This window comes from Artemia franciscana, chromosome 19 (genome assembly GCF_032884065.1).
Source record: "Artemia franciscana chromosome 19, ASM3288406v1, whole genome shotgun sequence".
NCBI lineage: Eukaryota > Metazoa > Arthropoda > Branchiopoda > Anostraca > Artemiidae > Artemia > Artemia franciscana.
Genome location: NC_088881.1, coordinates 20,133,266 through 20,158,813, shown reverse-complemented (window position 1 = coordinate 20,158,813; position 25,548 = coordinate 20,133,266). Strand labels below are relative to the sequence as shown.

The 25,548-nt window shown below is 35.4% G+C and overlaps 1 protein-coding gene across 2 annotated transcripts in view; it reads left to right on the top strand.

Moving 5' to 3' along the window:
- Positions 1–462: 462 nt before the first annotated feature.
- Positions 463–25,548, top strand: part of LOC136039392 (germinal-center associated nuclear protein-like) — an 85,253-nt gene continuing 60,167 nt past the window's right edge. The window contains exons 1-5 of one of the 2 annotated variants that reach the window (XM_065723087.1): positions 463–525; positions 5,663–5,814; positions 9,802–9,926; positions 13,667–13,870; positions 15,932–16,203. In XM_065723087.1, the coding sequence (XP_065579159.1) occupies positions 5,703–5,814; positions 9,802–9,926; positions 13,667–13,870; positions 15,932–16,203 (713 nt within the window). In that variant the 5' untranslated portion in view covers positions 463–525; positions 5,663–5,702. Of the gene's footprint in view, positions 541–5,662; positions 5,815–9,801; positions 9,927–13,666; positions 13,871–15,931; positions 16,204–25,548 lie in introns of both variants that reach the window. The other variant, XM_065723086.1, reaches the window with a different exon arrangement.

Below are 25,548 nucleotides of genomic sequence, written 5' to 3'. Positions count from 1 at the left end.
CAGTACTGGAAATAATGGAACAACTAATGTCAGTCGCTCTCCTGACGACCTAATAGTATTCCTTACTGTGCAAAAAAAAACCTTCAAGCCATATACTTCTGTGTTTAATTATGTACTTAAGTACAATGCACTTCGACTACTTTGTACTGATACTTAATTACAATTTTAGTTGAGAACTTGGTACTTATAATAATGGTAGATGGTAATAAGCTTACCTAAGCTACGGATGTTAGGTGATTAATTTTTTCAAAAATAATTTCGTCAGGACCTTTACCTGTCATCATCAGGTTCAAATTCAAATCTCACTTATAATGAAATATTTTTTTGGAGTACTTGACCCCACACTGGTCAAAGCTTATTGTGTCTACTCGAAACACAATGAGCAAATAATAAAAGTAGGTTTGAAATAATTACATTTGGGAGCAACTCATCATTGCGATTTTTCCTCGAACGTAGCCTAAACGAAATAAACGGCAGCTTTTGTTCAAATTTTTAAAGTTACAATATGGCATGGGTGTGCTGACTGTTAGTTTGTATTAGGTCTTGCATTGGCTATTTCTCTTCTTTTTTCTCATCAATAGTATGTCCAGAATGCGAGATTTCTCTGAAAAACACCTAGTAAATACTGCTCTTACTTTTGGAGCACCCATGCCTCAGAACTAGGCTAAAATTGATCATTCTCATCACTGTTTCTTCCAATAGGCTATTCTAATCTGGGTTTGCAGACGTATCTTCCTATTCTTCAAACTTTTTTCAACCATAAACAGCCTGGCTCTTTTCTATTCTAGTTTTAACATCCTCACTGTCTTTATTAGCCTAAAACAAACCTGCTTTTACATAGTATTAATCACTTTATCATATTTGTCTGGTATACTATACAAGGATAGGACCTTTGTTAAAGCTTCTTTTATCAGCTGAATTAAACAACTACTCATAATCTATAAAACCAAGGGCTAAAGGTGTTTGATGACTCATGTACTTTTCAATTATTAATCTGAAAGTGAAAATTTGGTCAACACATCCTTTACCTGTCCTATAACCATACTGTTCTTCTCTTAAAACTTTATCTACAGCATCTCTAAATCTAAAAAGTACCACCATACCAATAAATTTTCTACCTACAGAAACCAGGCTAATGCCTCTATAATTACTACACTCAGTCATATCAATTTCCTTTTAGACAGGTTTAATTAGACTTTTCCTAAAATTGGTAGGTACCTTTCCTTTTTCAAAAATAATATTCATAATCTTCAGTAAGTTATTTCTAACTTTATAACCACCATATTTAACCCTATAAAGGCCCCATACAATAAAGGTGCATAACCCTATACAATGTAGGAATCTGTTTAGTGAAAAATCATAATCACTACCCATGTGACTGCTACAGCTTATGCTGTAGCATTGATAAAAGATTGTTTATTGGCAATATCAGTAGAAAATTACATATTTTAATTCATGTGGTTAAAATAAAACATTAGCCTCTTAGATATGTCAAAATAGGGGATTTTTACTTTGAGTGAAAGGCCTTAAAGCAGTTGTTTTTGGCTATAAGGCACAAAGCCATGTCACACTTTTCACACTCAAAGGTTGTATAACCTAATTTACACACTTTACAATAGTTCTGCTTCTTATATTCTCTTGGCTAATTATCAACTCCTGACTGAACAGATATTGTTGGCCTAATTTTGTTGCAGCTATGAACTGACTTGGACTTGCTTCTACATCTGCAGATGGTCTTCCATGTTTTTGTTGTGGCATCATATGAGCTGCCATATATAGCCCTGCAGCAACTTCAGACCAAAAGGCTTGCAAAATCATCAGTTTGTCTGTTTTTGAAGTCAATAGTCTTGATACCTGATTGGGAAAGCAGCCAGCTGTTCAATAAGCAACAACAAATAATCAACAAGCCACCAGAAGATTCTCATGTACCATTTCTGTGTACAAAGATGGGTCCAACATATCCCTACCACCTTGTCTGCTATGCCCACTCATCCCATATGGCAGTTGTAAGTGATTTATCTTTGACATTCCAGCATCTCTAATTATCATGTGGCTTCATTCCAGGATATATCAAGGGTAAGCACACAGTATTGTTGTCAAGCTGTTTGACAACAATAATACAAAAATAAATGTCAGTTCTATGATCAGTGAATCCTCTTTCTTGTCACCAGTCACCATCCAAGAGAAGGGTGCAACCTTTCAATTGTGCTTTGTTCAATATTCCAATAGAAGGAAAACCTTTGAGCTTCAGTAAACTCATCAACCTCAGACTTGAAAATCAGTTATCAAAATAGATCTTGTAGTTCATTTGATCAGGCAAGTGACTCAATAGTTTCAGAACTATGTTACCTCTGACTTCAAGGTCTGGCTCTATCTCATTGTCTACAAGTGTGCCCTTCCCTTGATATACTTTGAAGTCATGTATGAAGCCTTAGGCACCATCTCATGTGAACAGCATTATGCCCCATTCAGTTGCTATCTTTGGCAGGCATTTTCATAAGTTGCTTCTCCTCTTGAAGTTGATCATTGGCTTGTCTATCAAGTAATGCTCTTTGGGAAGAACTTCAAGAAATTTTTAGCAAACATGGTCCAAGACTGGCCAGATTTTATACAACTTATCAATCCCTTAGTTGCCAGGTTTCTTTGCTTTATTAATGCCATTGAAATGAAGAAATTGTTTAATTCTATTGAACCTTTGTCTACCCATCTTATCAGTAATTTGATGTTATCTTGTAGCTGATTCCCAGTGTATTCAATAGTATAGAACTTTAATCACTCCCAACAGTGAACAATACTCAGAAAAACCTTGAGTTCCTTGAGGGCGAGGCAAAGGTTACATCTTTCAATTTGATGTAAAAAGACATTGTTCTATCCAATAATCAGCACAAGAAGCTTGTCATTGAAGGATCTCTTGAAGAGTTTCCAAGATATCAGAAATGGGGTGGTGTACTGCTTTTGAAGAGAGATCTTCCTTCTCTATTGCAACCTTTCTCCACCTGTATTTTTGCTGGACTTTGGAATTTTTCTCAGCTTTCCCCTGACTCTCCATTGGTAGCATCTTCACTAGCTTCTGTGCTATCCAACTCAAGAACAAAGTGACTATTGTTTAGTGAATGCAGCTCCTCAACATCATGATCATCAAGAAAATCCTCCAAAACTGAAAAGTCTTTATCTTCAGTGTTATCTTTGTTGTCTGTAGACAAGTCAGACATCTCATCTGGAATAATAAAAATGTACTTAATGGCTTCACCTGCATCAATCTGTTAATTTTTTGTTGTTTTCCTTAGTTTCTTGTACAAATCCACCATCTAAAAAGAAATATAATAGGTTAATCTGTTTTATGAACCCATCCATCCATTGTCGTATTTTTACAAAAAGCATAAGTTTATTTTCTTATGTATCTAATATCAGACACTTTTATGAAATTTTCTTAGTCACAATGCAAAAACGCAAGCTTCTAATAAATATTAAAAATAACAAAGTAACAAATGCCATACCTTTCCTTATTATATCCCGTCTTCAGCTTAAAAAATTGCTTGCCTACCTACCACTGTTTGATGGCTCACTGGATAAACTACACATCTGACACAGGATTTCCAAAATTATCATTGTACTGATCTCATCCTTTTCCATCTAAAATTGTATTTAAAATTCAATATTTTCTTATCATAGATGGTATTTTTTGTCTACAAAACGCATTGTGTTGTTTTTTTTTACAACAAATGCCTCTATAGGATTAAGATACTCATTTACTTCATTATTGGCACCTGGAGCCTTATTATTATTTTTTATTCTTTTAGTACTTCTTCCTTCACATGCAAAGTGTCACAAACTGTTTTATTCTTTTCCATATCTTTTCCTGTAAGTCTATCATAGTATAGCACATTCTCAAAATGTTCTATCCATCTATATTTAACTCTCTCCTTATCACTAATAGTGGTACTATTTTATCAATAATATTCCTAGCTTTGTTTCTAACTTTCTTCTCTAAGACACTATCAACAACTTTACAAAGTATTTTCTAAAATTGTTTCCATCCATTTTCTATGTTGTCAAATTTTAAACTCTCTATTTTGGTATTCAACTGTTCTTGGAAAGTTTCTCTCAAATTTTCACCCTGGGGTCTGTCAACTTGCTTCCTGGAAGGTAGTTATCCTTCCTAAATTTCAGCTTTAAACTAAGTCTAGATCTCTACTAGGTGTTGATCTTTACTTTTAACATCACTAACAGAACTCCTATGTGTCCATCATGTCAGTCTTTGGTGTCAGTGCATTATTGTCTTAATTTATTGTTTTTTCTTAATAAAATCCTTCCTATTGTGGACTCAATTATTTAGTGAAGGAAAATTGTTTGAGGGGGGTCCCAAATCACATTTGGGAAAGTCAATGCTCATGTTTATCAATTCAGTGCATTATTGTGTTTTTTCAATTAATGGATTCAATTCCCAATGAAGGGGAATTTTGATTTTTTTTTGGGGGGGGGGAGTCACTCCAAGAGGGGATAATTTTTCATATTGAAAAAAATTTGATATATATATATTTTCCTGACTCTTTATATGTGTAATCAAAATAAAGCAATTACATAATGTATACTGATGTTTGAAGAAAATCAATTCCACAATGAATGGTAATTATTAGGGGGGGGGGCGATTTCTTTTGGATTTTATCAACATTATTTAGCCTGGAATTAACTCATATTGTGGAAAACACGACACTTGAAAAAAGTCAATATTTGTGTTCATTGATTCTGTGCATTATCTTTTAACTTATGACTTTTTATTTATGACTAGATTCCCTGAAAAAGGGAATTTTCGGGAGAGGGGGTTTTCCTCAGGAAATTTTCCGTGATGGGATGTATCTGGGTTAGAATTTTCCTCTGAGGGGAAAATTGTCTATTGGCTTTTAAATTTAGGAATATAACCAATGTTAATGTGTGGAGAGGAATTCCCCCCAGGGGGGACTTTTTTGCTGGGGAATTTTTTGGCGACATAGAAAAAAAAGAAAACAGGATGAATAGAAATTGTTCCTCCTGCAGCATAATGAAGTGTGTTTATTGTCATAATAGCAATAACTAATACAGACTGTTTAAAAAAAGTAAGTAATTGAAAAAAACTGATAATGTCAACGAAAATAAAGAAAAATTAAAAAGAGCGATTATGCTGCTTCATTTAATGCTTCAAATGGCAAGTTAAGGCAGAATAATGTGTAGTAAAATAGCTATCATTAAATAAAGAACACCAAGTAGTTCTCAAGTTAGCCCTTGTTCACTTTTTTTTGCCAAGATTCTTCTATTATAATCAGTCTATAAATCATCTTTGTAGGAAGGCAGGTTATGTCTAAACACCCTGGATTTTTAGCTCTGTACCTGTGGAGTATAGTCTATATTGACTCCTCAATATCATGCCTTGACATTTGGAGGGGTTGTGGCTGTGTTAAGTTTTTTATTAGTAAATGATATTAAACAAATTAAATGAAAATGCAGGAGTCATTCACGGGACTTGTGCATTCAGCAGCCATGTAAGATCTGGTTTATGTTCAAAACATAATGGAAGTAACTTATTTACATAAAAGTGTGATATGAAGTCCCATAAATTCTTTGCAACATAACCAAATTACAGATCATACAATTGAAATTGTTTAATAAAATATATATATTTTTTTAGAAATTTCAATTCTGAAAACTCAGTTCAACATAAAAAAAAAATGAAGGCATCCAAATCCCCACTCTTGGCCAAACTAAGAACAAAAGCTGAAACACTTGAAGACAGAGTAAACATCCTTGATGCCAGGGACTCCTTGATAAAGAAGAAAAAAGGTAAAGTTTTGTACCTGTGCATTAGAAGTAACAAAGTTCAGTTCAGATTTTTATTTCAGTTTACAATTTTTATTTAATTTTACTAATTGAATTTTATTATTTAATTTATTTAATTCAGTAAGCTTATTGCAACTTAATTTTGTGTTTTTGGCATTCAACAGGCATTTGAAATTATTAAATGCTGGTTAAAAGCTGTACCCTATTTCAGTTAACTAATCATTTCCTTATTTTCTTAAGTGCTCAATAAACTGCGATTTGTTCTTTTACAGATAGAAAACTCTTGTTATATTTAACTATAGTTAACTATCAATATTACAATATTTTTGGTTATTTTCAAAGATTCTATGGGGTCGCTTTTTTTTAATGCAGGAAATTCATTTTGATGTCCAAACTACATTCAATTTAAGAATTGAAGGGTTTCAATTCAGAGTTCAAAGTGTCAACATCAAAATTGGATATTGTATGGACATTAATAATTCAGTAAGTTGCGAAAAAATTTTTTACAATAGGGGCTAGTGACATATAATCGTGACGTATTTTTATTGACCAACATATGTGTCTACTGAACTAGTTTCTGAACATTTGTAAATATAGTGTGCCAAGCCGTTTTAAACATAACCCTCATTGGCAAGCAGAAGAAGGGCAGTTCCCTGTTTTAAGTGCCATTGTACCTGCTGGGAGATTCTCCCTTAAACTGCAGGGATTAGGTGGAACTGGGACTATAACCGGAACGGACCCTCTCTCTTTAGGGGAGTTGGGGGGGGGGAGGGTGATTCTGAAAAATTAGAAAAAATGAGGTATTTTTAACTTACTAAGGAGTGATCGGATCTTAATGAAATTTGAAGTTTGGAAGAATATTGTGTCTCAAAGCTCTTATTTTAAATCCCGACTGGATTTTGTGACATTGGGGGGAATTGAGGGGGGACCTAAAATCTCGGAAAACGCTTAGAGTTGAGGGATGGGGATGAAACTTGGGGGGGGGGGGATAAGCACAAGTCCTAGATACGTGATTGACATAACTGGAACGGATCATTTCTCTTTGGGGGGGGGGGGCTAATTCTGAAAAATTAGAAAAAATGAGGTATTTTTAACTTACGAAGGAGTGATCGGATCTTAATGAAATTTCATTTTTGGAAGGATATTGTGCCTCAGAGCTCTTATTTTAAATCCCTACCGGATCCGGCGACATTGGAGGGAGTTGGGGGGGGGACCTAAAATCTTGGGAAATGTTTAGAGTGGAAGGATCGGGATGAAACTTGGTGGTAAAAATAATCATAAGTCCTAGATACGTGATTGAAATAACCGAAACGGATTCGCTCTCTTTGGGGGAGGAGGGTTAACTCTGAAAAATTAAAAAAAACGAGGTGTTCTTAACTTACGAAAGAGTGATCGGATCTTAATGAAATTTCATATTTAGAAGGACCTCGAAACTCAGATCTCTCATTTTAAATCCCGACCGGATCCAGTGTCATTAGGGGGGGGGGGGGATCTTGGAAAACGCTTAAAGTGGAGAGATCAGGATGAAATTTGGTGGAAAGTATAAGCACAAGTCCAAGATAGGTGACTGACATAACCGGACCGGATCCGCTCTCTTTGGTGGAGTTGGGGGGGGGGGGGGAGTAATTTGGAAAAATGAGATATTTGTAACTTAAAACGGGTGATCAGATCTTAATGAAATTTGATATCTAGAAGGATTTTGTGCTTTAGAACTCTCATTTTAAATCTCGACCAGATCCGGTTACATTGAAGGGAGTTGGAGGGGGAAACTGGAATTCTTGGAAAACGTGGAAATCGAGGTATCTTACGAATGGGTGATCGGATCTTTATGAAACTTGATATATAGAAGAATCTTATGTCTCAGATGCTCCATTTTCAATTCGAATTGGATCCGGGGACATAGAGGGTTGAAGGAGGGAACAGAAATCTTCGAAACCGGAAATCTTGGAAAACCCTTACAGTGGAGAGATCGGGATGAAACTTGATGGGAAGAATAAGCACAAGTTATAGATACGAGATTGACATAATTGGTTCAGATCTGTTCTCTTTGAGGGAGCTGGGGGTTATTAATTTGGAAAAATCAGAAAAATTGAGGTATTTTTAACTTAAGAATGGGTGACCGGATCTTAATGAAATTAGATATTTAGAAGGAACTCATGTCTGAGAGCTCTTATTTCAAATCCCGACCAGATCTTTTGACATTTGGGGGAGTTGCTGAGGGAAACTGGAAATCTTGGAAAACGCTCTTAAATGTCGTAGATACGTGATTGACGTAACCGGACTGGATCTGCTCTCTTTGGTGGGATTAGGTGGTGGGGTTCACTGCTTTGGCGAGTTTGCTGCTTCTGGACGTGCTAGGACGATGGAAATTGGTAGGAGTGTCAGGGAGCTACACAAAATGACTTGATAAAGTCGTTCCCCCCGATTCGATCATCTGGGGGGCTGAAGGGAGAGGAAAAATTAGAAAAACTGAGGTATTTTTAACTTGCGAGTGGGTGATCAGATCTTAATGAATTTTGATATTTAGAAGGACGTCGTGACTCAGAGCTCTTATTTTAAATCCCGACTGGCATTAAGCCTTTGATTGTCCTTTTAAAGCAATCTATTGATTCTTAGAATTTTGCTAGAGCTCATAACATATGAGCTCTTGGCTCGTCCGACCTCGTCACAAGTGCCAATTGAGCTCTTAGCTCTTGTTTTGATTCGCGAAGTTTCTTCTTAGACTTCTACCATGGACGAGTAACTCCTATATCATGCGTTATTATGGTGTATCCGATCGAACAGTCTGTTAATCGAATCGTCGAGAATTTTCTGAAAAACACTAAGGGAAGAGCGAACCCGTGGCTATCCATCATGTCCCAGTGGTTTTGCTAATGTACATAATGTGTTAATACGGTTTGTGATGCTCCCTAGTGTGACTTTTCTTTTCTTTTCCTTTGTTGTACCCGGTTTTAATTTCTTGTGAGTTTTCGGGCTGTAAAATTACTTACATATAGGGCCCAATAATTATGCCTATTGAATAAGCTATTGCAGATAGTTGCAATTAGCTCTGTTGAATGTGGGCTAGCATTTATCAAATTTAAGCTGATCTATAAAGTTATAATTTTTATTCCAGAATATTTGAATTTTGTGATGTTTGCTGTTTTCACTATTAGGACCATTTATCAACGCCTGCGCAACAATCCCTCATTTTCAGTCGATTTTATTTTGAAATCATATCTCAATTGATTTATCCCTCTCTTTTTCTTTTAAAACACTACATAGTAATCTTCTTAACTTCTATGCTCCTCCCCCTTGATTAAAATTCTCCTTATTAATCTTGGTTCTTTTTTCCAGGTTATAGTGCTTAACAGGGTCTCTCTTTTCTCTTCCTTCCATGTTTATGATTTTTTTTTTTTTTTAAATAGCATATTTTTCTTGTTCCAATGTAGGCTATATCGTCTGTCTTAATAGTTCTTTTTTATTTGTGCATGTTATATGTACTTTATTATTGTTAATTTTGTTGTTGTTGTGTTTAATCCTTGTATCGTTCATCCCCCAACAAGTTAAGCTTCTGGTGCCAAACAATCTTTATTAGTGTTTGTAAAATAATTGTCTTTTTATGACCCTTGCATCAATCGGGTGGCAGATTTTGCCTTATGTCCTCACAAATGCATCCTGTCATATATCACAAACAGGTCACTTCAGTTTGATGGGAATTTTAGGATTTTCTTCTTCCTGCTTTATTCGCCAAAAAAATGAAACAAATGAAAAGCATCTGTTTCTTATGGTGTTAGGTACAGTATATGATCAAAATTTATAATGTTTGGTACGTTAGTTTAGGATTGGGTTTCACATATATGCAGATATACACACATCATGTTATTGATGTAGCTGTGCCATATTTGTGTGCCTTAAGTTCTTATAATTGAAGATTTTTTTTGGCAAAAATTGACATATGTCCTTAGTCACGCATTGCAGTAAGTTGATTATGTTTTCTTTGGTTTTTAGTTGCAGTCAAAAATGAAGATGGCTATTTTATTGGCACTTGTCCTGATATGTGCCCGGAAAAGGAGCGATACTACAGAAAAATGCTGAATGAAATTAAGCCCTATGAGATGGACCAAAGCAATAGTGTAAGTTTTATAGTTAAATAAAAAAAATATATATATATATATGTTTACCACTTCCCTCAAAAATTTCATTTAAATCGCATGTTTGTTCTTTTAAACCCTTCTTCCCCCACTGGCGAAATGTGAACCCTCCGCCCTGATTTAATATATTGTATTTTTTATTGTTTGGATGAATATACGATAGTTTCAATGTATGCAAAAAATGTAGTTTAAAATAATATTAATATTGTAGCAAAAATTAATAAAAATATGAATTGATAAATATAATTTGAAATTTAAAACGTAATTTAGGATAGTTATAAGTCCAAAACATGTTTACAAAATTACTTTGGGTGCGCATTCAGTGGAGGGGGGAATCCATAAAAAAAGAAATATGGAAACATTGTAAAATAAGAATATAGAGAGGTCGCCCACTCTCCACTGCCCGGTGAACAGTGTACGTCCTGGGGCACCATTTGTTCCGCCGTGCATGATAGGCATCGTTCTAGTCGTGTGGAGGAAGTTATGTCACGCAAACTTCAACTAAGCTTTGTACACAGCACCTGATGTACACAATTTTCGAAAGTTGGAGACCCTTCGAATAAGATTGAGGGAGTGTCTACTGGCATGCGCACTTATCAAACCTTCCAAAATTACTTTTGAAGCTCTATACATCAGTTAAAAACTGCATATAAAGTGTTTATGTTACGTTTCTGAGCAAGCTTGAACTTGCCACAGCCGCATATCTGATAAACACAGATCGATACTAGCACCAGTTTTAGAGAAACGTCGAAGTACTAGGTCGAAGAACATTGACAGATTAGCAGCACCTCCTTCACGCACAAATCGTTTTTCCAACTCATTCATCCCTTTCTTTGTATCAAAGTATAACAATTGCTGATTTAATGCCATGGTCGCCAAACGAATTAATGTTTTTTTCTCTATTCGTCTTCTGATTTTTTCGTTGTTTGATTTAATCCTTTTTTTGTAAGCACAAGCGCCATTTAGTTTTATGACTACGAGATTGTGCAAATAAAACCGATTCTAAAACCGATTCCGATTCTATTATTTCTTTTTCTCGGCTTTTATTGTGTAGCTATCAAATTATTGTGTACCGAAGAAAATTTTGTCAAGCTACTAATTTTGCCAGCATCTCAAAGCAGAATTGATTTTGTGTACAATGAAAATTTTGCCAATGCACTTATTTTGCTGTATTGAATGTTAAATGAATGCAGACGGCACAAACAGCTTTTACCAAGTATTTAGAAGAGACCAGTTAAATAAAAACAAGTGAAAAAAACAAGTGGATATTTCATGTTGTAAATATGTTAAGGAATCAAAGTGTACTTGGAAGGCTTCAACGATAAGGGTTCAAATCAGAAAAGGAGTGAAAAAGCACGGAAAGCTAGAATCAAAGGAGTTAGGATGAAAAGCTAGAATCAATCTGAGAGCAGCTATATTTTTTTATTGCTCATATCTTAATCCTCTCTCACTTTGGTAACATTATTTTCTCATGCGGAGATCAGTTTGAAACTGCCCGTGGTGAGTGGTGTACAGATCAAGCATCTGAAAAATAACGCTGCTTACCTTTTAGACCAGCTTTCTTTTCTGTTCTTGAGAGCTGTGGCCAAAAAAGTATCAGCCCTTTGTGAAAGTGTTGTAAGTTGCATTAGAAAAATGAATAAAGATCCCTAAGTTTGCAGTTCTTACAGACCAATTATTGTTTTCTTTGATAATTAGAAAATTTCTTGAAATGCTATTTTCTTGCTTATCAATGAACTTTGCAATTTTGGAGAAAATCAGTCTGGGTTCAGAAGAGGCATAGCCGTTCAAAATGAAAATGCTTTTTACCTTCATATCGTCGGACGACGCCGTTAGGCTAAAAAAAGTCTGTATATGTGTTCGTTAGAATTTTCTAAGCTTTTAAATCTAGCCTTCATTCTCATTCTATTCTTGCGCTCTTTCGTAGTGATATTAACCCTTTCATTTGGCTCTCCTTATGTCATTTGTATCGGAATTTGTATGTTAGGGTGCGTTCTGGTTTACTTCTCACTGGTCGTATTCCTGTAAAGAGAGGAGTGAAACAAGGACGAGTTAAAAGTCTAGCTTTATTTAATGATGCTTTTCGCACAGCTCGAGAAGTATCCCCAGCTCTTCATTGATCGCTCCATTGATATCAATCATGTTTCTTCTGCTGATGACATACTTTTGCTAGCTGAAGGTCTCTAATCGCTGCAAACGACCGTTAGCGTTGTTCAACTGGACCTATAAGTCATAGGGTTTTCCTTTAAGACTCCTAAAACCGAAATTTCATTGATTCAAACTTTGGAGCTAGTGAGTTTCTTCTACTCAAATTATCTTCAATATTGTGGTATGGATACATTAAATTAAATTGGGCTACTTTTCAGTGGATCTATGTAGGAAACGCTAACTCTTGTTATTCAAGCTAAGCACGAAGATAGCTTAGCTTAGCTATCAAGGGAAAATTTTTAATGACTCACGACAAGTTTGTCAAATTAAGAGAATAGTTTGATAAGAACTGCTTAGATAGGATTTACAACCCAGTGTTTGCGTGCCATTTGTATTTTATTTCTATGGCGGTTTGTAAGTTTCCCCGAAACTGCACGCCTTATGATCAGTTGATAGTTTTTCAGGTACTATTGGTTTTTTGGAGCCATCCCTATGTATTGGAAATGCTTACATTGCTAAGAACTATTGAGTATTTGACATTAAAAAGAAAAATTACGAGCTTCCAATAACATTCCAAAATCGTAGAAAACATATTTTGATTTTCCTCTTAATTGTATCTGTAATTAAAAATTGCATTCAGGTCCACATAGTCCTATGTTATATTTGTTTGAATATCCTGCAAATTCACTTTCTGTTTTATTTCTGCAAGTTTGTTTTTGAATATATATTTTTGTTTGTGTGTATTTTTTTTCTTTTATTTGCTCCTAAATAACATATTTATAATGTTTGTAAAAAGGGTTCAAATGCATTATGGCTATGATTGTAACTGAAAGTTATATCTTGTAAGTTATCAAAGGAAACTTGTCCAGATGATTTAAATTAAATTTTTTTATTAACTATATCGATCCTTTATCTAAATGTCTCGACAACCGTGATATGAAACTTATATAATCCCCCATTAGAATGAACTAAGTCTATCCTTTATTTAATTGCCATAAACTAGCTACCGCTGCGACCTAGATCGTCACTAGAAAATTTATTATTTAATATAGGCCACAGTTTGTTCTTTAATATAACCTTTATACAAAATATTCAAGTTTCTATGGGCTTGATTTTGGTCTTAATTAAAATCAAACACCATAAACATTTTTATAGTTTACATAATAACTTTAACGGTATATATATTGATTATCAAATTGATTTATCACCAACTAAAATACAAAATTTGCTAAAAATATCTTTTTAATGATCTCTTGGTCGAGCCCTCAAAAAATTTTGTGTCTCAAATTAAAGCGGAAAATATTGTCGTGTGGCTCCTTACACGTCAAACATAAGTAAACCATCTGTAAATCTGTTATTTCTTTTGCCTACATCTGCTTATGCTAACAATCGTTTTCCTTTTTTTTCCTTTTTTCCAAGTGTTTGGATAATTATTTTATGTTTAATTGGATTCACATCTTATGGAAAATGATCGCCATAAACCAATAAAGTTCCTCAAAATTTGAATAGCTCATCAGTAATGTAAAAAAAAGGGTTGATTATGGCTTTGAATAATGGGTTGATTTATATTTTAGGAAAACTTGCAATACTGTATTAAGAAATATAGTCGAAGTGCTGCTGATAAAGATGTAGTTTCTCACGAATTGCGTCCAGCTGATGTTCTACAACTTACCATGAATCACATAATAAACTGTATTATACCCCAGGGAGAAATGAATCCTGATAATCTACCCAATTGGTATGACTTTGTTTGGGATAGAACAAGAGCTATAAGAACCGTAAGTAACCAGTGGTAAAAAAAAATATTTTTTCCCTTTCTAAAAAATGGATTGAGTCACCTAAATCACAGAATCAAACTGAATAACTTATAAACTTTGTTATACCCCACGGAGAATTTAGTTCTGAGAATGTAACTAATTGGTATGATTTAGAACAAGAGCTATTAGAACCGCAAGTAACCAATGGTGGAGAAATCAATTTCTCCTCTCTGAAAATTGGAATGATTTACTTGAATCACTGAATCAAAATGAATCGCATAATAAATTGTATTATACCCCACGGAGAAATTAGTTCTGAGAATGTAACTAATTGGTATGATTTAGAATAAGAGCTATTAGAACCACGAGTAACCAATGGTGGAGAAATCAATTTCTCTTTCCTGAAAATTGAAATACTCTGTCGTGAAATAATACAGAGATAGAGTCTTGGAATAAAAGACATCTATTCATTAAACCTTTCAGAAGGCCTCTTGACAGAAATAAAGTATATGACCTAAAACCTCAATTTTTTCGCTAGGAGACTCCCTTTCATAGAAACACGTATGAAACTATTGATTAACTTCCTCCACTTTGGAAATTATTTGTACTAGGTGATCTCCCTGGTGCTACAAACTATTTTAGACTATACAGACTTTACCTGAGAAAGCAGTAGATGGCGTGGGTTGTCAAAAATTCAAGAATAGGCGAATAACAGGGAAATTTTGAGGGAAGTTGTAAATCATATATTTAGATTTGAATGAAATATAAGACTTATACTATTAGTTTAGTCCTTTTATACTTTTCTGTGACATGACTTCTTTTCTGGCATATATAAGCGGCGATAGAAAAAAAAACATCCTCATTCATAACTGCAACCAAAAACCAACAAAAGTATAATCAACTGCACTGCTGTGCAGAGAAAAAATATGTTAATATACGAAAATTGTGTGAACCCATGGTAAACTAGGCATAAACCATGAGATTTAAGGAGGTTCAGGCCTGATTGTCCTATTAAATTTTGATTCGTAACTGCTATCTATTTGATGCTATGTAAAGTAAGGCTTCAAATGTTTACCTATCGTGGGTTCCAAGACTTTCAATAAATGTTGTTCTAATGAATAGACACACACACACACACACATATGTATATATATATATATATATATATATATATATATATATATATATATATATATATATATATATATATATATATATATATATATATATATATATATATATATATATATATATATATATATATATATATATTGAATACTTCATCTTCAATTTATTAGAGTCAACAGAAATAAAATCTTTAAAACAATATTCTGAAATGAATATAATTACCCAACATAAAACCGATACTGCAATTCTTTCATGTATTTCTTAGGGCCCTAATTCGCATCAATGGCTGCTTTCAAAAATTATATGTTTGTGTCTAACAGATCAACGACTACTAAGGTCTTTGCATCGGCACTGTAGTGTGTCACTACAGCTGAGTTTGATCTCGAGGTCCCGTATTACCAAACTATGATTAAACCCATTTCGCCACCAAAAGCTGGTGCTATCAGCAATTAAAATTAATAAACACATCACTCAGATCCTTCTAAAATTAAAAATTAACATTCAATTATCATATCATTGGAAGCACTTTGATACCAAAAACTAACAATAAATTGAAGATGAAGTATTCAATATATATATATATATATATATATATATATATATATATATATATATATATATATATATATATATATATATATATATATATATATATATATAATGTAGGAAGAATAAAAAAAAAATATTCCTTTCCATTCAGCAACTTTAAATTTACTGTAGATATAACAAAAAGAATGTCGAATGGATTTAAATGAACAGGAAGGTGTTACATCAAGCTTATTTTCTATTCCAAAAGACTCCAGAAATTATAATAGGCCATGTTTTCAGCCTATACAACTGCTCTGGGATTACCCTTAAGACCAAAGGAAATGTTTGGCCGTTAAAATGTATTTTGCCGCAATTTCTTCGATACATATGCTTGATTAAATTGAGCCTTCTATATTTGTTTTTAAGGATATATCTGTGCAAGGGCTGAAAGACGATGTGTCAGTTTCAATCGTGGAGAAGATTACACGTTTCCATATACATTGTGCTTTTCGATTGGTTCAGTTCGAGGCAAGTCAGTTTGATCAAAAATTGAATTCTGAGAATTTAACTAAATCGCTCATTACTCTCAGAGAGATGTATCAAAGGAGACGTTTGGAAAGGATTGAATCTCCAAATGAAGCTGAATTTCACGCCTATCATTTATTGCTTCAGTTGAAAAATAATCAGGGGTTTACCAGGTATTTATCCTATTTCTATGTTTTCATTCAATGTTTATAGGTTTCTCTCATTTCGCAAGCGATCATAATCAAAATGCCAATAGTCACTAAAACCCTACTACCTTTCCTGAACTAACAAAGAAAAGAGAAATACAAAGAAAGGCTATAGTCAATACACATCCCATGCAACTAATACAATTAGTTATTAAGAGACTTTACGAGATATTACGACATTGAATACGGTTCATTCAGAGCCTAGTAACTGCGAATATTATCGCTCAAGAGTTTTTTTTTTTTTTTTTTTTTTTTTTTTTTTTTTTTTTTTTTTTTTTTTTTTTTTTTTATGGTACTTGGTATTAGTCAAGAGACATATAGCAATCGCAAATTCTGTCGGTCTGTCGGTCCTGGTTTTGCTACTTTAGGTACTTCCAGGTAAGCTAGGATGATGAAATTTGGCAGGCGTATCACGGACCGGACCGAAATAGTTGTTTTCCCGATTTGACCATCTGAGGGGGGGGGGGGTGGGGGTGCCGTTAATTCGGAAAAAATAGAAAAATTTAAGTATTTTTAACTTAAGAACGGTTGATCAGATCTTAATGAAATTTGGAAAAATCGGAAAAATTCGAAAAACGAGGTATTTTTACCTTACGAAGGGTGATCGGATCTCAGTGAAATTTAATATTTAGAAGGATATCGTGTCTCAGAGCTCTTATTACATGATTGACATAACTGGAATGGATCCGCTCTCTTTGGGGGTAGTTGGGGGGGGGGGTTAATTATAAAAAAATAGAAAAAATGAGATACTTTTAACTTACGAACGGCTTATCGGATCTCAATGAAATTTGATATTTAGAAGGATATTGTGTCTCAAAGCTCTTGTTTTAAATCCCGACCGGATCTGGTGACATTGGGGGGATTTTGGGGTGAAGGAACCTAAAATCATGGAAAACGCTTAGATTGGAGGATCCAGCGTCATTGAGGGGGGGGGGGGGTACGGAAATCTCAGAAAATACTTAAAGTGGAGAGATCAGGGTGAAACTGGATGGGAAGAATAAAAACCTGTCTAAGTTACGTGACTGGCATAACCGACCGGATCTGCTCTCTTTGGTGGAGTTGGGGGGGGGGGGTGATTTTGAAAATTGAGGCATTTATAACTTACGAAAGGGTGACCAGATCTTAATGAAATTTGATATTTAGAAGGATCTTGTGCTTTAAAGCTCTAATTTTAAATTCTGACCAGATCCTGTGACATTGGGGGTCAGTTGGAGGGGGAAACCGGAAGTCACGGAAAACGTGAAAATTGAGATATTTTTATCTTACGAATAGATGATCGGATCTTAATGAAATTTGATATTTAGAAGGAATTCATGTCTCAGAGCTCTTATTTCAAATCCCGACCAGATCTTTTGACATTGGGGGGAGTTGGAGGGGGAATCTTGGAAAACACTTGGAGTGGAGGAATCGGGATGAAGCTTGGTGGATAGAATAAGCAAATGTCCTTGATACGTGATCGTAGTGGATTCGCTCTCTTTGGGGGAGTTGGGGGGAGGGGTTCAGTGATTTGGCGAGTTTGGTGCTTCTGGACGTGCTAGGACGATGAAAATTGGTAGGCGTTTCAGGGAGCTGCACAAATTGACTTTACTGGGGGGCTAAAGGGAGAGGAAAAATTATAAAAACTAGGTGTTTATAACTTACGAGTGGGTTATCGGAACTTAATGAATTTTGATATTTAGAAGGACATCAGAGCTCTTATTTTGAATCCTGACTGGGATTAAGCCTCTGATTTCCTTTTAAAGCAATCTATTGATTCTTAGAATGTTGTTAGAGCTCATACCATATGAGCTCTTGGCTCTTAGCTCTTCTTGCCTCGTCCCGAGTGCCATATGAGCTCTTAGTTCTTGTTTTTTTTTTCTTTTTTTTTTTTTTTAAGCAAAATCCGCAACGAAAGATAGAGTATTAAGGTAGCATATAGAATGTGCTATAGTTTCTTGAATAACTGTTATACAGAACATGTTGCTACGATCAAAGATGTTGTGATTATATTACGAAATACAGACATGCAATCTGTATGTCTGCCGTCTGGGAAACTGGCCCCAAAGCCCTTCAGTGGTGCTAGCCTTCCATCCTCCCTAGTCACAAGAGGGGATCAAAGAAGGAATGCGGAAACTATCGTCCATTTAGACTCACGAGCCAACTGTCACTTGGCTTAACCAAAGTTTAACTTTGACGCATACATGCAATTACTGCTTTTACCTTTAGAGAAAATCAGGCCGGTTTTCGCCCTGGCATCAACCAGATCTTCGTCGTTTGACAATTCATCAATTTCTACCAAGAATTTTGCCATTTGTTAATGGCAATTTGTTAATTTGTTAAAAATGAATTTGTTAATGGCAATTTGTTAATTTGTTAAAAATGAAGCTATTTGTTAATTTCTGACAGGCATTTGACCTGATGTGGCGCTAAGGAATATGGAATCCCTAATGAAATAGTTCTATATATCAAGAGCCTCTATGATCAGCTCTAAGGCCAAGTATTGACCATTGATCTGTTATCAGTAGAGTTCACAACTCTATCAGGAGTACTCCGAGGATTGCATCCTGCCACCATACCTCTTCAACTTCTATCTAAATGTCGTTCTGTCACTGATTCATCCAGCACATGGCACTAAATTTAGAAGGCTGTTGATTGATGCTCTTACCTACGTTGATGACATTGATGAGCTAGCAAACACTTTACAGGAACTGCAGACACAAGCTGATAAACTATGTTTGTCTAAACCATTTAGGATGAAGACCAGTGGTAGTTAGACATAAGTTTTGGCGTCTACCACATAGGATTTTGATACCCCCCCCCCGTCACCATGATGGGTAGATGACATGTCGAGGCGATCGATCATTTTTTTTAATTTAGATAGCCTACTTTCCTCTTGTAAGTGCCTCGGCTCTTATGTAAGATGACGACTTGCAATTGCTAGCTTTAGCTTCCAATGACAGGCTAACCTTTGGAAAAACAACTACCTATCCAGGAAACTGAAACGGCGCCCATTACACAACTTACATATGACTATATTCGTGTTTGGATACGAAACATGGACACTAAAAACCGAAGACAAAAGAAAAATTCTAGCACTTGAAATGAGATACCTCTGTTGCATTACGAGAATCAAATACACGGACCGCATCAAGAATATGGAATGACAGAGAAGAAGAAGGTTTCCAGTCCTCTGAAACCATTCTCAACAGAACTAAAAACAACAAATTTGCTGGTTCGGCCACGTCCAACGAATGGAGTTGGGCCTTCTCCTAAAGATCACCTTCGAAGGATTCCTTCATGGCCTTCATCCACAAGGGAGGCTACAAAAATGACGGACGGATAACTTTGGAAACGTAAAAATAGCCTAGTTATCACGCACCACACCAGATTAGGCAATGCACCGAGCCCTTGCACATAACATAACAGGAGCTGTGGTCTGAGGATATCCCACAAGACTGGCTGGGGCCTAAGTAAGGAGTAGGTAATCCCTGGAAACTTCTTTAAAACTGGCCAAGCTAGATGCTTTGGCCAGAATGGTATGGAACAAAAGTGTTTCTCGATGTGTGGGCATCAATCACCTTGTGACTAAGACCTTCTTCTAGCAGTTACAATGTCAGCTTAACGGGAACACGATGTGGGCCTTTAATTTCAAAGAGGGCGTTTAAGTTTAATTCTAAAGATAAACGTAACGTAATCAGTGGTTAGTAATACTGAATTTATGTGTTTTTCATACTAAATTTATTTGATTGGGATATACATATTTTTTGTGATATCTCTACCAATAGATAGATAGCTGAATCTGGGGCCGCACTCAGAGAGATTTAAATTTGCCCCCCCTCCCCTTCTTGTGAAATGCACAGTATTGATTGAAAATTTGGATTTATCGGTTATTTAACGGATATTGAACACCCGCAATGAATTTTTACCCTACTTAACTCAACCCCTCTCCGCCGCTACAAAAGAATATTATTTGAAACAATAAAACTTAAAACCAAACAAAATTATTCCGTATATGAAGGGGGTTGCCTAACGGCGTATCCACTGTTTTCTTTGGGGGAGGGGTACAAAAGACATAAAAAACGCATCGAAAATGCGTCTATATGGATTTTTGTTACGTTTTACGAGTCGCCCAGACATTTTGGGGAGGGGAGGGGTCAAACATGGTAGCCCCCTGCCTTGGGGGTGCGCTTCCCTTATCCCTCGCTCTTTGGCTAAAGGAAAAAAGAAAAACGCGTCAAAAATCTGTTTATATGGATTTTGCTGTGTTTTTACGAGTCGCACAAAAGCATTTTGGGTAGTGATGGGGTTAAAATCCCGTAGCCCTCTCCCTCTAGATACGGCCTTAGACGTCCCTCATTCCTCAATCTTTACGCTAAATTCTTAAAGTCCTTTTAAAGTACTTCTCCTTCAAATTCAACGGCCAACCTGTTTCGCGAGTCATTCTTAAAAAACTGGGACAAAAAGTCAAGCTTTAGCGTAAAGATCGAGGGGGTGAGGAAGGGAAGCCCCCCTCACTTACGGAATAGTTTATGTATATTTCAAGTTTTAATGTTGCTCCTTGCTTTCGGTTGAAATAAATAAATTTTTTTATATTTAATTTCTGACCATTTTTCAAATCTTGCCTACCATACCTTCCGCCTAAAATATCCCTTGGGAAATCTTCTCTAGAAACCTCCCTCCCTGGGGAAAACTCTCCCCGTGGAACATTTCTCCCGCCCCTCCGCAGAAAATTCCCCCCAGAAAATTCTGTGTATCTTCCAATGACATATACTATATGTAAACAATGGGCCAATTTCATAACTTAGAGGGCTTTTCCCCGGGGCCGTGGGGAGCCCTATCATCCCCAGTGGCATAGTTATTGGACCTTTCAACTATCCTGATCGAATGGCTATCTCAGAATTTTGATCGGATGTCTTTGGGGGAAAGGGGTTTATGGGGGGGGGCTAGTTGTCCTCTCATGCTTTTGATCACTTAAAAAGGACGTTATAGCTTTCAATATCCGTTTGAATGAGCACTCTCTCGATATCCTAGGGCCATTTGTTCGACTCGCGCAACCCCAAGGAAAAAAACCCAAACAAACACGTATTGATGATCTTTCTTGTGACAAAAAACTACAAAATTTTCCTTTTTTTGTATGTAGGAACTTGAAACTTGTACAATAGGGCTCCCATAAACGCTGAAATTAATATTGCGATTTTTGTTAAGATCACCTGACTTTTAGGGGGTGTTGCCCCCTCCCTTTTTTGAAAATCAGGCAAATTTCCTTAGGCTCGTAGGTTTTCATGGGTAACAAAAATCTCAATGAATATCACGCATTCGGAATCAGTATAAAAAGCCATTTCTTTTAATGTATTAAATGTTAACAAAACTTCTTTTCATAGAGTTTCGGTTACTATTGGGCCGAGTCGATCCTTATTTGCTATACCACCAACTGTTTGATTATGTGCTCTACCTCCTCGCATTGTTGCAAAAAAATCACCGAAATATTCAAGCTTCAATAATTTTGGTTGTGTGTCAGATCTAGATTCCCTTGTCTGAGAGGACGTGGGTTCGAATCCCAGTGTACCCAATTCTTCAGTTTGGGACGGGGGTCAGTGGCGTGACTCTGTAAGCTTATCCAGAGTCGACCCAACTCTAAATGGGTACCTGGAGAAATTTGGGGAAGGTAAACAGGAAGGGTGTGTGAAAGCACATGATGGCTGGCCCCCAACCCCCCATTGCACTTCCTGGCTGAAGGACCAAGAAACGGAGATCAGCACCGCCGGTACGGACTGTAAAGTCTAATGCCGTATCCTTTACTTTTACCTACCAGATCTAGATAGTGTTATTTATTCAAGGAGCATCAAGCCAATTCTTGTTCAGGTACTCATTGATCAAATGATTCTGGCCACTTGTCTCCATTGTCCAAAACCTCTATGAAGTTCCACTAAGTTACTTGTGTAAAGCCTAGTAAAAATAAATGGTCTACTGTAAGTGACTGGAAAAGGGCAGATATGGCTCTTAATTTTCTTACATTGAGCTGCTTAGTATTAATAGAAACAGTCTTCGTTTCTCATCGCCTTTTTCAGTGCTCTTTTTATGTTGGTGATAGTAAAACCAATGTAAATTATCATTATAATATGGCTGTATCTTGTCTTAAACATGCGAAGAATTAATTGACCCCAGAGAAGGTTGAGGAAGTTTCGGATTCTCCGATTTCAGATCCAGCTTGGATGGATATTATTCATCTAACTTTTTTTCATAAATATACACCACTTTGGTTTCACAGTCACATGTAATTACTGTGTATTTATCGTCCATTGAAAGTGCCCATAAAAGATTGAAATCTTCATCCAGTAATTTTTGATGGGATTTCTGGATTTTATCTTCAGCCAGATTGCAAATTGTTTACTTCACTTCTTCAGTTGTTACTTCAAAGCTGTTTTTAAGTTCGTCTGTTGCATCTGATACCTTTCTCAGCGGCACATTAAATTTGAAATTTCAGTTAAAATTGTTTGTGGCCCTGATGACTGAGGTAAGACCTATACAAAACAAAAAGTTGAAAATACAGTTCTTTAAATTTGGCAAGTTTTCTCTTAATTGTTCGTCTTATTTGCTTGCCACCAGTGCTGCAACAAGTACTTCAAATTTTTACTTAAGTATCAAGTATTAAGTACTCTTTGTTTTTTTACTTAAATATCAAGTAATAAGTACTCACCAAATTCTTACTTAAGTATCAAATATCAAGTACTTGCCAAAACTGTACTTAAGTATTACTTCAAGTACTACTTCAAGTATTTATTCTATGTATATATATATATATATATATATATATATATATATATATATATATATATATATATATATATATATATATATATATGTATATATATATATATATATATATATATATATATATATATATATATACATATATATATACATATATATATACATATATATAGATATATATATATATATATATATATATATATATATATATATATATATATATTTCTGATATAAAGCCCATACTACCTTTCTTAAAAGCCATTCTGAAGGCTTCTTAGCCTCTTCCCTTGCTTATAAAATGTCCCTGTTCATTCCTCTCTTGGAAATCTTAATCAAGAACCAGAATTTCCGTTTTATCGTTTTTACCGTTTCCCTTGTTCGGCTGGTACACACTCAATGAAGTCCAAGAAAATAATCTTAACGAATTTTCAACACAACGGCTTGAAAGCAAAAGACTTTCAAAACAATTAAGTGCTGTCAAAAAACTCCTGATTGGATCAGACATATCACATGACAGGATTAACACAGTGTACGTAGAGTTGAACTTCTGGTGATTAGTGTTCAGTCAAATCTGGCACGTTTGAAAAAACACACAGTTATTCTGAAACATGTAAGAATGATAAAAAAAAAGACTTAAAATATTTTTTCCCCTTGTTTGGCTGGTAGACACCCAACGAAGTCCAAAAAATAATCTGAACCAATTTTCAACACAACGGCTTGAAAGAAAAAGACTATCAAAACAATTAAGTACAGTCAAAAAACTTCTGATTAGACCAGACAGATCACATGACAGGATTAATACAGTGCACATATAGTTGAACTTCTGGTGGTTAGTGTTCAGTCAAATCTGGCACGTTTGAAAAAATACAGGGCTATTCTGAAACATGTCGGAATGGTGGAAAAAATATTGAAAATAGAAAAATAAACTTTGGATTGGCTTTAAAACAGATAAAAGGTAATAAAGTAGTTCATTCTCTTATTCAATAAGTAAAAACCTTAGCAACAAAAAACTCAAATTTAAAAGTAAGGAGCTATGTGAGTCAGTTGCAGACTTTTTTTAATAAGAGAAACCAAAGCTCAATAATCAAAAATTCAATGATGACATGTCTCGCCCTCGGCACCTTTACAAGGAAACTGCCTCAAGTTTTCAAGTTAAATTTCAGACACGCAATGAAAATGTATGGCATCTATATCCTTTGGCTGGTTTTCACTCAAGCAAGCCGCATACTGTGTAGTCAATTCAGATGGTCGGTAAAACTCCCTACAAACATATATTATAAAATCACGGGCCTGCAGCAAGCCCGCTGATTCAGACGCATTCCATACGGCTGGTCAAACTGCAGAATGAATGAATGAATCAATGAATGAACTTTATTATACGTAAAAGTATAAAAAAAAACAAAAAGTACTGAGTATTATAAATGAACAAAAACGATAAACAGCAAGAAAACAAATTCAAACTAAAAAAAGACAATATGGACTAATTAACCAGCATCAATATGGAAAAAAGGCTGCAGAGGGTCGTAAACGTGAATAGAGTAGATAATCTTTTTACATAGATCATCACTGGAAGACTGAATCCAATAAGGCATGTCTATTAAACCAAATCGAGCAATTATTTTTCTGTTTTGGTGCCATCTAGGAAGCCGGAGGAGGAATTTGCAATATCTGAAATAAACCGCAAGTAGAGTATGGGGATTTTTCTTACGAAACAGATGAGCCATGCCTGATAAAAACAAAAGCACAGGAGCGCAATAAGCATAATAAATCATGCACAAACCGTTGCGGTTGTAACAGCTTTTTTTGGGGATATTAACGACGCGAAGGTTTTTCACGGCTTGATTCACTAGAGATGAAAAGTAGTGGAAAGTGTTGGACCGAGACACAGACCAAGGCAACTAACTAAAGAAGAACATGGTAGAACTGCAGTCCCAGTAGCGAGTGGAGCGACCGCATAAGGGCTATTAAAACAAATAAACTCGCATTTAGACGAATTAACTGACAGTTCAATCTTAGATAGTTCATTGGTTAAGATAGTAAAATTGGAAAGCAATCCACGGCGAGTCCGGGCAACAAGAAGAACGTCGTCTGCATATGCAACAGAAGACAAACCAATATTACCGTAAGAAACAGAACTTTTAAGGGGACGCAGGAACGATGCAAGCACACATTTAAATATACTAGAAGACAATACGGCAGAAGTTGCAACCTATCTATTTCTAGCAGCAGTTTTCACACCATGAAGTGGCAAAAACCATGAGACTAAGTCGAAAATCTTCTGAGAAAAAAGGAATAAAACAAGAGCTAAGAGCTCATATGGCACTTGTGACGAGGTTGGAAGAACCGAGAGCTCATATGGCATGAGCTCTAGCAAAATTATAAAAATCAATAGATTAATTTAAAAGAAAAATCAGAGGCTTGATGCTGATCGGCATTTAAAATAAGAGCTCTGACACCCAAGGTCCTTTTAAAAATCGAAATTCATTAAGATCCGATCACCTACTCGCAAGTTAAAAATACCTAATTTTTCTAATTTTTCCTCTCCCTTCAGCCCCCCCCCTC